Below are 13,762 nucleotides of genomic sequence, written 5' to 3'. Positions count from 1 at the left end.
TGGCCCACCTCGTGATGCGTTCCTTGTTTAAGAGCCGATGTAGTCGTACCACCATCGCCCTTGGGGCCTCATGCCCCTGGGGCTTATGCATAAGCGCCCTGTGGGTCAGGTCCACCTCCAACGGCTTAGAGAACGAACCCTGCCCCATCAGCTTCTCCAACATCTTCCCCACATACGCACCAGCATCCGCTCCTTCCTTCCCCTCTGGCAGACCAGCGATCTGGATATTCTGCCTCCGAGAACGGTTCTCCAGGTCCTCCACTTTCTCCAGCAGTTGTTTCTGTTGGTCCTGTAACATCCCGATGTCAGCTGCCATCGCGTTGAACTGCTCCTCTCGTTCCGCCACCAGCTCCTTTAGCTCTGGATCGCCTGTCCTTGGGTCATCAATCTCGCCTCCACATGATTAACAGTAGCCCTGATCGAGCTCACCGGCCTGGCCAGGTCCTCCGCACACTCCCTGCGATGTTGAGTGAACTTTTCGGTCAAGAAGCTCACCAACCGGGCCGTCGACCACTGAGCTGGCGAGGTCAGACCCTGTGTCCCTGCCATTGCCTCCCTCAAACTCTGGTCCTCACTTCCAACCAACTTTTGATTCCCCCTTTTTCGATTTTTCCCTGGGCGCGCAGCTCCATAAACTAGAGTCACCTCCTTCTTTTCTCGCTATTACACCTTTATTTTGAAAAATTCCTGTAGAAATCCAGCTTAAAAGCCTCAAAGACTATCAAGAGCAGGAGCTGCCAAATGTGCAACCTTTCACTCCACAGTCACCACCGGAAGTCCCGTGATTGCTTACTTGTAGTGTCTTTACATTAATCCCTTGTGTACATACAGAGAGGCAGATCACTCCAAAATCTTCCTCCCATTTCCTCCTTGTGGTGTACAGTTCAGAGTCGGCCCTTTCTAACAGTCATTCATACATGTCACTGCAGTTCCCCCTGCCTAGGAAGTCTGCATCCAGTAGCCCTTCCAATAGTGTCTGTCGTGGTGGTTGCGGGTATGTCCTTGTCTCCTTCCGTAGGAAGTTTTTAAGCTCCAGGTATCTGAGTTTGTTGCCTTTAGCTAGTTGGAATCTCTGCGTCAGTTCTTCCAGTGTTGTGACCTACCGTCAGTGTATAGGTCCCTGACTGTCACTGCCCCCCTGCCCTGTCTCCACTTTTTGAAGGTGGTATCGGTGAGTGCTGGTATGAATCTGTGGATATTGCAGATGGGGGCTTTGTCGGACATTTCGGTCAATCCGAATTGCTGCCATAGTTGTTACCATGTCTGGAGGGTGGCTGTCACTGCTAGAGTGTTTCTTGGGTGGGGATGGGAGTGTTGCCGTGGCGAGGGTCCGGAGGGAGATCCCCTTGCAGGAGGCCCCCTCTGCACGTACTCACTCGGCCTCTGGCTCCTTTATCCATCCCATCACTCTTTCCACCGTCGCTGCCCAGTGGTAGAATTGTAGGTTTGGGAGAGCTAGCCCTCCCCTGGATTTTGTTTTCTGTAGGACCTTCCTTGTGATCCTAGCATCCCCCCCAAAAATACAAACACCATGGGTAATTTGTCCAGTGCGTTAAAAAAGGTATTCGGGATATAGATAGGGATGGATCTCAGTAGGAAGAGGTATCTGGGCAGTGTTTGATCGTTTTTGCCAGATGATCATTTTGGGAGTGTGATCCAGTTCTGCAGCTCCTTTTTGACTTCCTCTGTCAGACTGGTCAGGTTCTATTTGTGGATCCCCATCCAGTCATGAGCGATTTGGATCCCCAGGTAGCGGAATTTGTGTCGGGCTTGTTTAAACGGCAGTCCCACCAGTGCTGCTCCTCCTCTTAGCCAGTTCATGGGGAAAATCACGCTTTTGCTCATGTTGAGTTTGTAGCCCAAGAAGGCACCAAACTCTTTCAGGAGCATGATGATTCCTTCCATGCTACTTTGTGAGTCCGACATGTATAGGAGCAGGTCATTCATGTAGTGCGAGACTCTATGCTCTCTGCCTCCTCTTTGTATCCACCTCCAGTTCTTTGCTGTTCTGAGAGCGACCGCTAATGGTTTGATCGCTAGGACGAACCACAGCGATGGCAGTCGGCGTCCCTGCCTGGTGTCCCTGTGCAGCAGGAAATACTGGGAGCGGGTGTTTGTCCGCATGCTTGCCATGGGAGCATTGTACAAGAGTTTCACCCTGAAGTGAATCTTTTCCGAGCCTGATCCGCTCCAGCACCTCTATAAGGTACTTCCACTCGACTCTGTCGAAGGCCTTTACTGCATCCAGGGATCCGATCACCTCAGGTGCTCTGTCCCAGGATGGCATCATGATCACGTTCAGCAGGCGTCTGATGTTCGATGTTAGCTGTCTACCTTTGACAAAGCCTGTTTGATCCTCTGCGACCACCTCTGATATGCAGTCTTCTAGCCTTTTGGCTAAGATCTTGGCCAATATTTTGGTGTCAAAGTTCAGTAGCAAGATGGGTCTGTATGAACCACATTCAGTTGGGTCTTTGTCTTTCTTAGGTATTAGCGAGATTGAGGCTTGTGTTAGCGCAGGTAGCAGTGTGCCCCTCACCTGCGAGTCTTAGAACGTCTCCCGCAGGTGCGGGGCCAGTGCTGTCGCGAATGTTTTGTAGAAGTCCGCCGGGAAGCCATCTGGTCCCAGTGCCTTCCAGAATATAATTCTAAAGTATAGTGTCTCAATAACTGAAGGCACAACTATCAATGGTGGAGAATTTAAAAGTGGGAATGCCAGGATTTGATGGGCTCAGTTATCTGAGAGGGCTGGAACTGGTAGAGATTACAGAGATGGGGAAGGATGAGGCCATGGAGGGATTTGAAAACAAGGGTGAGAATTTTAAATCATGGCCTGCTTCACAAGGAGTCATCGTAGGTCAGTGATCACATAGGTGATAAGTGAATGGGACTTGATCCAAGTTAGGATACTGGCAGCAGCATATTGGATTCCCTCAAGTTCACAAAGGGTAGAACACAAGAGACCAGCTAAGAATGCATTTGAATAGTCTTTAGGTAACAAAGAAAACAAAGCCAGACAAGTCTCCGTGCTCCATTGGATACCATTCCAGGTTATTAAAAGAAGTAGGCAAGGAAATCCTAATGCTCTCATCATATCTTTCAAAAATCTCCCAATTTCAAGAATTGACCCTTTGTATTAAAAAGAATTTGCAAAGTCGCTACATTATAAGAAATGAAAAGGGATAAACTGAAGAATTATAATCTTATTAATTTAGGGCGGTAGGTACTCTCACGCATCCCAGCTGCGTGTTTCTCAGCAGCGGGAGGCGGTGTGCCTTTCGCTGGCGACTGGATTCTCTGTTCTCGCCGCTGTCAATGGGAATTTCCATTGAAGCCACCCTACACCGCCGGGAAACCCATGGGCAGGGGTGTGCTGCCTACAGGACCCAGGAATCCCACTGCTAGCAGACAGCTGAATAATTCCGGCCTTAATATCTGTTGTGGCTAAGTTATTCAAATCTATTTTTAAAAATACATTTAGAGTACCCAATTATTTTTTCCAATTAAGGGGCAATTTAGCATGGCCAATCCACCTATCCTGCACATCTTTTGGGTTGTGGGGGTGAAACCCACGCAAACACGGGAAGAATGTGCAAACTCCACACAGACAGTGACCCAGGGCCGGGATTCGAACCCGGGTCCTCAGCGCCGTAGGCAGCAATGCTAACCACTGTGCCACCGTGCTGCCCTTTCAAATTATTTTTAGGGGCTCAATACTTGAGGAAAATATGAACTGAACACAGAGCCAGCATAATGTGTAACGGGTAACACATGTCTAACAAACCGAGTTGAATTTTTTGAAGAGGTAACTAACGCAAGTAAAAGGTCGTCTATGGATGTTATTTATATCGACTTCTAAAAGACATTCAAAGAGGTTCCACATAAGAGAATTGATATGGTATTCCTATTGGTATTCCCCCAGGGATCTATCATAGGGACTCAGTTCTTGACAATATTTATAAATGACTTGGATGAAGGAACAGGGAACCATATATCCACATTTGCTGATGACACCAATTTGGGTGGCATAGTAAGAGTGGAGCTGGGAATAGAAAATTGCAAAATGAATGGTAGATTGAGTAGGTGCAACAGTGGGTAGAATGGCATTCAAAACGAACAACTGTGAGGTCTTCCACTTTATATCAAAGAAAGGTGGATCATTTTCTAAATGGCAAGAAACTAGGAAAAAGATTTAAGGGGTTCAAGTACATAACTCATTACCAGATGGGCACAAAAATGTCTAATGGAATGTTGCTCTTTAGAGTACTGCATTCAGCTGTGGGCACATCAAGAAGGATATAATAACCTTGGTTGTAACACTGACCAGAATTGCACTCTGGCGCAAAGGCTTACATCATGAGAGCTGTTTGCATAGACCAGGCTTGCATTCCCTTGAGCACTGAAGATGCTTAAGGTGATTCAAAGAATTGATATGGTAGATGAAAATTTCCACTGGCGGAATCCAGAACAAATTAGAGCCACACCATTTGGGTATTATGTCAGACAAGGACACATGCGATAGGAGCAGGCATAGATCATACAGCCCATTGAGCCTGCTCCTCCATTCAGTAGAATCATGACTGAGCTTGGACTTCAATCCCACTTCCCTACCCACTACTCATATTCTTTGATTCCCTGAAAGTCTATGGTGGCATTAAATATAATCAGTTCTGGAGCATTGTTCATTTCCTGTGATTTGTTTAGGTGCACCATGTCAGAAAGCGTTTCTTCCCCCAAATGGTAGTGGAAATCTGGAACTCCTCCCTCAACCACATCCCCCAAAAAAAGAGAAAATGTTGAGGCTAGGTCAGTTAAGGTGCAGATCCACCAATAAGTTAGATCAGGCTGAACAGACATATATCGTCCTAAAGCCAGAAAATTATCAGTAATCCTTTTACTTAATTATATTATGAACCTGCTGGGATTCTGCCCAAGTAAACATCCACCATATTGACAGAACCATGGGGACCTGTCATGGTTTTGGGAACATTTTTTTTTAAAAAATAATTTTTATTCAGAAATTTTGATTTTATACAACATTGACGCACCTTGGTAAAATACCGAAAATAACAATAATATTAACAATCATATACATTCGCCCCATCCCCATGAACAACCCAGCATTTTAACAACAACGCAAATTAACACACTATAAAGTTACAGAATAAACACTACAATAATGCCCCCCCCCCGGGTTGCTGCTGCTTTGACCCAGTTACCTATCTCTGAGCCAGGAAGTCCAGAAAAGGCTGCCATCGTTTATAGAACCCTTGTATTGATCCTCTCAGGGCAAATTTGACCTTTTCCAATTTTATAAATCCCGCCATGTCACTGATCCAGGTCTCCACGCTTGGGGGTCTTGCATCCTTCCATTGTAACAGAATCCTTCGACGGGCTACTAGGGACGCAAAGGCCAGGACACCGGCCTCTTTCGCCTCCTGCACTCCCGGCTCTACCGCAACTCCAAAAATCGCGAGTCCCCACCCTGGTTTGACCCTGGATCCAACCACCCTCGACACCGTCCCCGCCACCCCCTTCCAGAATTCTTCCAGTGCTGGGCATGCCCAGAACATATGGGCGTGGTTCGCAGGACTCCCCGAACATCTGGTGCACCTGTCCTCACCCCCGAAGAACCTACTCATCCTAGTCCCGGACATGTGGGCCCGGTGCAGCACCTTAAATTGGATGAGACTAAGCCTCGCACATGAGGAGGAAGAGTTGACTCTCTCCAAGGCCTCCGCCCAAGTCCCGTTCTCTATCTGCTCCCCGAGTTCCTCCTCCCATTTAGCCTTCAGCTCCTCCAATGACGACTCCTCCACCTCCTGCATTACCTTTTAGATGTCAGACACCTTCCCCTCTCCTACCCACACCCCCGAAAGCACTCTGTCCATCGTCCCCTGCGAGGGCAGCAAAGGGAATCCCTCTACCTGTCGCCTAGCAAACGCCGTTACCTGCAGGTATCTGAACATGTTCCCCTGGGGAAGGCCAAATTTATCTTCCAGTTCCCCCAGGCCCGCAAACCTCCCACCAATAAACAGGTCCCTCAATTTGCTGATGCCCGCCCTTTGCCACCCCCTGAATCCCCCATCCGTGTTCCCCGGGATGAACCGATGGTTGCCACCCAGTGGAGCTTCCATCGAGCCCCCTGTTTCCCCCCGATACCGTCTCCACTGTCCCCAGATTCTTAGGGTCGCCGCCACCACCGGGCTTGTGGTAAACCTCTTAGGGGAGAGCCGCAACGGTGCCGTTACCATGGCACCCAGGCTCGTACCTCTACATGACGCCATCTCCATTTTTTTCCACGCCGCCCCTCCCCCCTCCATCACCCATTTACGCACCATTGACACATTGGCTGCCCAATAGTACCCCAGAAGGTTGGGCAGCGCCAGCCCGCCTCTATCCCTTCCTCGCTCCAGGAACACCCTCCTCACTCTCGGAGTCCCATGTGCCCACACAAAGCTCAGAATACTGCCGGTCACTCTCCTAAAGAAGGCCCTGGGGATAAATATGGGCAGGCACTGAAAAAGGAACAGAAACCTCGGAAGCACTGTCATTTTGACGGACTGCACCCTCCCCGCCAACGACAATGGCAGCATGTCCCACCTCCTGAACTCCTCCTCCATCTGATCTACCAGTCTGGTAAAGTTATGCTTGTGGAGAGTCCCCCAGTCCCTGGCCACTTGCACCCCCAGGTACCTAAAGCTCTCCCCTGCCCGCCTAAACGGGAGCCTACCAATTCCTTCCTCCTGGTCTCCAGGGTGCACCACAAACACCTCGCTCTTGCCTAAGTTTAATTTATAACCTGAGAAGGTCCCAAACTCGGCTAGTAACTCCATCACTCCCGGCATCCCTCCCACCGGGTCCGCCACATACAGTAACAGGTCGTCGGCATACAACGACACCCTATGTTCCTCTCCACCTCGCACCAAGCCTCTCCACCTCTCTGAATCTCTCAATGCCATCGCCAGCGGCTCGATTGCCAGTGCAAACAATAAGGGGGACAGGGGGCAACCCTGCCTGGTCCCTCGGTAAAGCCGGAAGTACTCCGACCTCCTCCTATTCGTGGCCACGCACGACATCGGGGCCTCATATAGCAGCCTTACCCATCTAATGAACCCTTCACCAAATCCAAACCTCCCCAACACCTCCCATAGGTACCCCCACTTCACTTATCCGCATCCAGCGCCACCACTATCTCTGCCTCCCCCTCAATCGCCGGCATCATAATGACATTCAGCAATCTCCGCACATTCGTGTTCATCTGCCTTCCCTTCACACAACCTGTCTGGTCCTCATGCACAACCCCTTGCACACAGTCCTCTATCCTGGTGGCCAGGATTTTTGCCAGCACCTTAGCATCCACGTTGAGGAGAGATATGGGCCTGTATGAACCACACTGCTGGGGGTCCTTGTCCTTCTTTAAAATGAACGAGATCAGCGCCCGTGACATCGTCGGGGGCAAAGTCCCCCTTCCCACGCTTCGTTGAGTGTCCGCACCAGCAAGGGGCCCACTAGGTCCACAAACTTTTTATAAAATTCCACCGGGAACCCATCCGGCCCCGGTGCCTTCCCTGACTGCATCTGCCCGATCCCCTTAACTAGCTCCTCCAGCTCAATCGGCGCACCCAGCCCCTCCACCTTCTCCTCCTGCACCTTCGGGAAAGAAAGCCTGTCAAGGAACCTCTCCATTCCCCTCCTCTTCCCCCGTTGGCTCCGACTGGTACAGTTCCCCGTAAAAGTCCTTGAAGACCTCATTCACCTCTACCCCCTTCCGCACCACATTCCCACTCTTGTCTCTCACTCCAGCAATCTCCTTAGCCGCATCCCGCTTACGGAGCTGATGAGCCAGCATCCTACTCGCCTTTTCACCATGTTCGTACACTACCCCTTGTGCCTTCCTCCACTGTGCCTCCGCCTTTCTAGTGGTCAGCAAATCAAATTTAGCCTGCAGGCTGCCCCTCTCCCCCAACAGTCCCTCTTCTGGTGTCTCTGCATACCTCCTGTCCACCTCCAGCATCTTTCCCACCAGTCTATCCCTCTCACTCCTCTCGCTCCTCTCCCTGTGTGCCCGGATGGATATCAGCTCCCCACGAATTACTGCCTTCAGGGCTTCCCAGACCATCCCCACCTGAACCTCCCCCGTATCATTCACCTCAAGGTACCCCTCAATACTTGCCCGGACCCTCCTACACACCTCCTCCTCCGCCAACAACCCCACATCCAACCGCCACAACGGACGCTGGTCCCGTACCTCCCCCATCTCCAACTCTATCCAATGCGGAGCGTGGTCGGAGATTGCAATGGCCGAATACTCGGCCTCCTCCACTCTCGGAATCAGTCCCCTACTCACCACGAAGAAATCTATCCGAGAGTAGACCCTATGTACGTGGGAGAAGAAAGAGTACTCGCGTGCCCTCGGCCTCACAAATCTCCATGGATCCACTCCACCCATCTGATCCATAAACCCTCTCAGTACCTTGGCCGCCGCCGGCCTCCTACCCGTCCTAGAGCTGGACCGATCCAGTGAAGGATCCAACACCGTATTAAAGTCCCCCCCTATGATCAGACCTCCCACCTCCAGATCCGGGATCCGTCCCAACATACGCCTCATAAAGCCCGCATCGTCCCAATTTGGGGCATACACACTAGCCAGTACCACCTTCTCTCCTTGTAGCCTGCCCCTAACCATCACATACCTACCCCCCTTATCCGCCACCACCTCCGATGCCTCAAACAACACATTTTTCCCCACCAGAATCGCCACTCCCCGGTTCCTCACATCCAACCCCGAGTGGAAAACCTGCCCCACCCATCCCTTCCTCAGGCGGACCTGGTCCGCCACCCTCAGGTGGGTCTCCTGAAGCATTGCCACATCCGCCTTTAGCCCCTTCAGGTGAGCCAGTACCCTCGACCGCTTCACCAGCCCATTCAACCCTCTCACATTCCAGGTGACCAACCGGATCAGAGGGCGACCCGCCCCCCTCCCCCGTCGGCTAGCCATAGCCCGTCGACTGCCCGCCCCAGGCCAGCACCTCCTGCTCGACCCCGTCCCCATAGCGACAACCCCTCACCTCTGTCCCCCCAGCCCCCACCAGCTCCTTCTTGACCCTATCAGCAGCAACCCGGTATTCCCCTTTCCCCCCCCTCCCTTCCCCCCCAGGCTAGGAACCCTCCCAGCCGCGAACCGTCCTCCATTGTACTTCCGTGGGTCAGCTAACTTCTGCTGACCCCGGAAACTCCCGCCAAGAGCCCGACCCCTCCCGAAGTGGGATCATTCCCCCAATCTATTCCTCCTCCTGGCACCGCTCCAGCGCGGGGAAGAACCAGTTAAGGCCCCGTCACCGTCTCCACCCCCCAGCCCCGCAGCGCGGGAAACCAGAGGAAAGCCCGCGCTTTCGCACTGCCCCACCACACCCTTCTGACGCAGCTCCCGAATGGTTTTGGGAACATTGGGAAGATTTCAGCAGAAACCTGAATACTGAAGGTGGGATACAAATTATTGTATTTGGAGCTCCAGGATCAACATGCAGATTAGGAATGGGTTCCGGCCATCACTTCCTAAATGAAAACTGCTCACTGATCTGTTCTGTATGCTGGTGAGTGCAGGCTGCGTTAGGTCCATGGTGGAGTAAGAGTGGAAGAGCAATAGTGATAGGGAATTCGATAGTTCAGGGAATGGGCAGAAGACTTGACTCCAGGATGGTATACTGTCTTTCTGATGTCAAGGATGTCACTTAGTAGCTGTGGGACATTCTGAGCAGGGAGAGTGAACAGCCAGAGGTACTTACATTTTTGGTTACAGATGCATTTATACATGGGGTAGGGGGCACCCACGATCCAGATGGCTGTCCAACAGAAATGTAACACTGGGAGAAGCATTAATTGCTTTGAGGTGAAACTTCCACCCTTTTCTTGAGGAGTAGCGTCACCTTCGAACGTTGCTGGCTAATCGGATGACCAGCAGCTGTGCAGCACCAGCAGTGCCCAGCAGTGCGGTGGCACTGTTGGGACGAAGGCAGTCACACCATGCCAAGGAGCCCAGGTAGGTTCAAGGGTAAGGGGATGGGGAGCTAGATTCAAGAGGCTTGGGTGAGGACTAAAGACCAGGGGCCAGTGGGCCCACAAAAGAGATCAACCTCCACCACCACCTCCTGACCCAGTAAAGTTGCTAGGCTTTTTGCCCGCCACAGGCTAAGTATCAGTGGAAGCGGGATGAAGCCCTTAAGTAGTCAATAGGTCAAATGGCTGGCATGCCATCTGATGCTTCTCCTACTCCATGTAAAATTTCAGACAGGTTGGCGTGTCCGGTTAGGTGGCGGGAGGCCTTCCACTGGATTTTATGTGGCCTCAGCCTTCGAGTTCGCTGGCAGGAGAGGCAAAATACAGCCTTTAGTATCCAAAGCTACAACAAGTACTCGTTCTTTTCTAAATTCCTTTCTTGAGGTGGCACTGGGGAGTTGCTGATCAGTCATTGAGACAGGAGGGAGTATTTGGGCATCGCGGGTGTGGAATGCTAAGTTTGGACATAGCGATAAGGTGAAGGAAGCGAGGATATCTGGGATGCTGGTGGGGGGTTGTGAAAGGAGATGGAGGCCACCATTCGTAGAAGGGAAGCAAAAGATGTAAAAGTGTCTGAGGAAAATGCTCCAGCTTCTCCTGACTCAAAGAATACTGGAAAAGGTACTTAATGTGGAGCTGGCAGCTCTAGCCAGCCCTTTCCTGCTCAAAGCCTATTTGAATATATTAATTATGCCACAAACCAACCTTCGTACAATCAGCGAAGGGGTTTGCGCAGCAGGTTAGGTCATGTCTCATACATTGAATGGTTTAAATCGCTGGTGTTATACATATTATAGGTTCCTCTTTTAAAGATTATTATCAATAGTATGACCTATAGATAACATGTAAAATGAATTGGCTTGGTGGGGCAATGAGTCATTTCCTCTTTTCGGCTTAACTTTTGTATGCTCATGCAGAACACAAGTCTCATCAGTGTTAGAAATTTTGTGTTGCAGTCACTAATTAACTTAAAATCCCTTGATATGAGTATTTAACTGCATACAATGTATTAACTGTAAAGGGACTTTAATGTGTTTCAGGTCCCATTTTTTGGTCCTCTCTTTGACGGAGCCATTGTGAATGAAAAACTTCTGCCAAGTCTTGTCCGTGCCACAGGCATTAATGCCAGTCGAGCTGTGAAGTCGTTCATACCCCTCTACCAGAGCTTGTATCCTTTTTCTTCTGATTCAGTATGGTCTTCAGGAAAGCTTTGTTTATTTCTATAAACTTATTTGGTTCACTTTGCTGGTCAGGTAATGACATTCCTGTTAGAATGATTGTCTCTGACATATGGCTAGCTAGTCATTCCTTAATCTAGATCTACTGACCAAATTGGACATTTTTGTCTGTAAAACTTCAGATACTTTGATCAGTTTATTATTGAAATGTTTTACCCAGATGCCCTTATTTGCAAGGTGAAAAAAGGCAAAGTTTACAGTTCCACCAAGTTTATTATCAAACACAGTAAAAACAGTTACCCCCCCTTAAATTATCCCAACTTCAATAATCCCAAGATTCTTAATACTACCCATACCAATGAACTCAGTCGAGCTGCGAGCCCAGTTTTCTGAATCTCCGTTGTCTCAGTGCCTCTGTCTACGAAGGTGGGTCTTGCACGTTGCTTCCTTCCGTTCTCTGATCCGCCATTGAATCTTCTCCGCCGAGTCTTCGCTGGAGAGGCTCCTGGTGGTCGATTCTTCTACCTCTCCACGCCTTTCCAGAAAGTTCTCTGGCACTCAACCAATGATATCTCGGGCGGGGGTCGCAACACCCAATGGAGTTGTTGATTGCAACTCTGCAGGACATCAGGAACCCACCTCGGGGGGGGGGGGGGTCCGTTTCCAGGGATACTGTCCGCATGGGGGGGTGGGGGGGGGGGTCCGTTTCCAGGGATACTGTCCGCATGTAACATTACTCCATATATGGTAACGGTGAGAAATCTGGGTGCCAGAAAGTCGAGCTTAATCTGGGCGATCCACAACAATCAATCCATTTGAATGGAACTGATTGTCTCCTGATGTCCTGTTTACAGGGCAGGCCCAGATGTCTGACTGTCTGTCTCTGCTCAATGTATTTGAACTTGGCTGTTCGAATTCCCATGAGGCCTGCCTGTGGGCTGACTTTGGCTCTGATTTAAAATGTCCAATTCTTAATTTAAAGTGTCCAGTTATATATCAGGCCTAAAATTCAGGCCATTATCCATTTTCCCACAACTTACATTATTTTGTACTTCGGGCATCATAGTCTTCACACTGATTATGGCTTCATTCTATTGAATATTCAAATATTGGATATTAAGATCTCGTTGTAATCAATTCGATTGTTTGCTTTTTTGCTGATGATTCATTTAGATTTCTGTTATAATAAGGCCAGTATTGTTTATATTAGAAAATTGACTGGTAGCACTGGGTCTGTATCCACATATCATGGAGTTCAGCAACAATATCGTACACCTATGATTGTTCTGAAACTGCAACTAAATCTATAATACCCAGTTTTTGTCTAGTTTAAGGAATTGTTGCATTTATTTGGTGGGCAGTGTCTGGGTACATTCAGTATCCAAATTTTACAGTCAAATTTTAAAATACATTGAAACCTCTCCAGCCTGGAGATCTATTGTTTGCAAATGCAAGTTATCCAGAAATTGTTTGAACAATAATATCATCAGAATGGCACCATTCTGTCATCAGAATCATTTTAAGACCGTACTTTGGCTGTGGAAAAATATTTATGAGAAAAACATTTTTATTACTGCTTCATAATGTTTTATCACTTTTATATAAAAAGTAAGTAGTCTGCACTGAGAGTGATTCTTTGGCTGAGTGAGAGTGCATTTTGGAGTTGGGTAAAATCTGGAAGTTAGATGGAACTGGGAGAAGGCGAAGCTGAGGCTACAAGGGAGAGAAGTGACTGGTAAGTCTCCAGGGAGCAGAGTCGGAGAGAGGAGTTCCAGACACCGCAGGAGAGAGGAGAACAGCTGACAGGTAAACAAAGAGAGAGCAGCTCGGGAAGGTAAGAAAATTTAAATTCTGAGCAGGGATCTGAGACCTTCAATTTCAGCAGTGGAGAGAACAGCTGACCGGTAATTAAACAGATTGCAACTCGGGAAGTTAAGGAGGTACTGTCTCTCTCGCTCTGACTCTCACTGTCTCTCTCACTCACTATCTCTCTCTCACTCTCAGTCTCTCTCACTCACTCTCAGTCTCTCTCTCTCACTCTCTGTCTCTCTCTCTCTCTGTCCCTCTCTCTCTCTCTCTCTGTCCCTCTCACTCACTCTCTCTGTCTCTCCCTCTCTCTCTGTCTCTCACTCACTCTCTGTCTCTCTCACTCTCTCTCTGTCTCTCTCACTCTCTCTCTGTCTCTCTCACTCTGTCTCTGTCTCTCTCACTCTCTCTCTGTCTCTCTCACTCTCTCAGTCTCTCTCACGGTCTCTGTCTGTCTGTCTCTCTCTCTCTGTCTGTCTCTCTCACTCACTCTCACTCTGTCTCTCTCACTAAACTGATAGAGTTCCAACTGGGGAGAAAAATCAAAGACATCACAGGAAGGCTGTGATTTGATTGGCTAATAGGGAAACTTTGTTAAATTTGAAAACCCATTTCATTACAGTTTATAAATTGCTTTCAGACAGGTAATAAGGAGAGATTTTTTTGACAAAACAGTTTATAAAACAAAAAATTAAGGTTTTAAAAGCCAAATTAAAAAC

General features: G+C 49.2%; 1 protein-coding gene across 1 annotated transcript in view; it reads left to right on the top strand.

The window, feature by feature from the left end:
* The window catches only part of ralgapa2 (Ral GTPase activating protein catalytic subunit alpha 2), a 730,448-nt gene that overhangs the window by 470,864 nt on the left and 245,822 nt on the right, over nt 1-13,762 (top strand). The window contains 1 exon segment of the mRNA XM_038805980.1: nt 11,100-11,227. Within this exon segment, the coding sequence (XP_038661908.1) occupies nt 11,100-11,227 (128 nt within the window).

This window comes from Scyliorhinus canicula, chromosome 1, assembly GCF_902713615.1.
Source record: "Scyliorhinus canicula chromosome 1, sScyCan1.1, whole genome shotgun sequence".
Lineage (NCBI taxonomy): Eukaryota > Metazoa > Chordata > Chondrichthyes > Carcharhiniformes > Scyliorhinidae > Scyliorhinus > Scyliorhinus canicula.
This window is presented reverse-complemented; position numbering and strand designations above follow the sequence as displayed.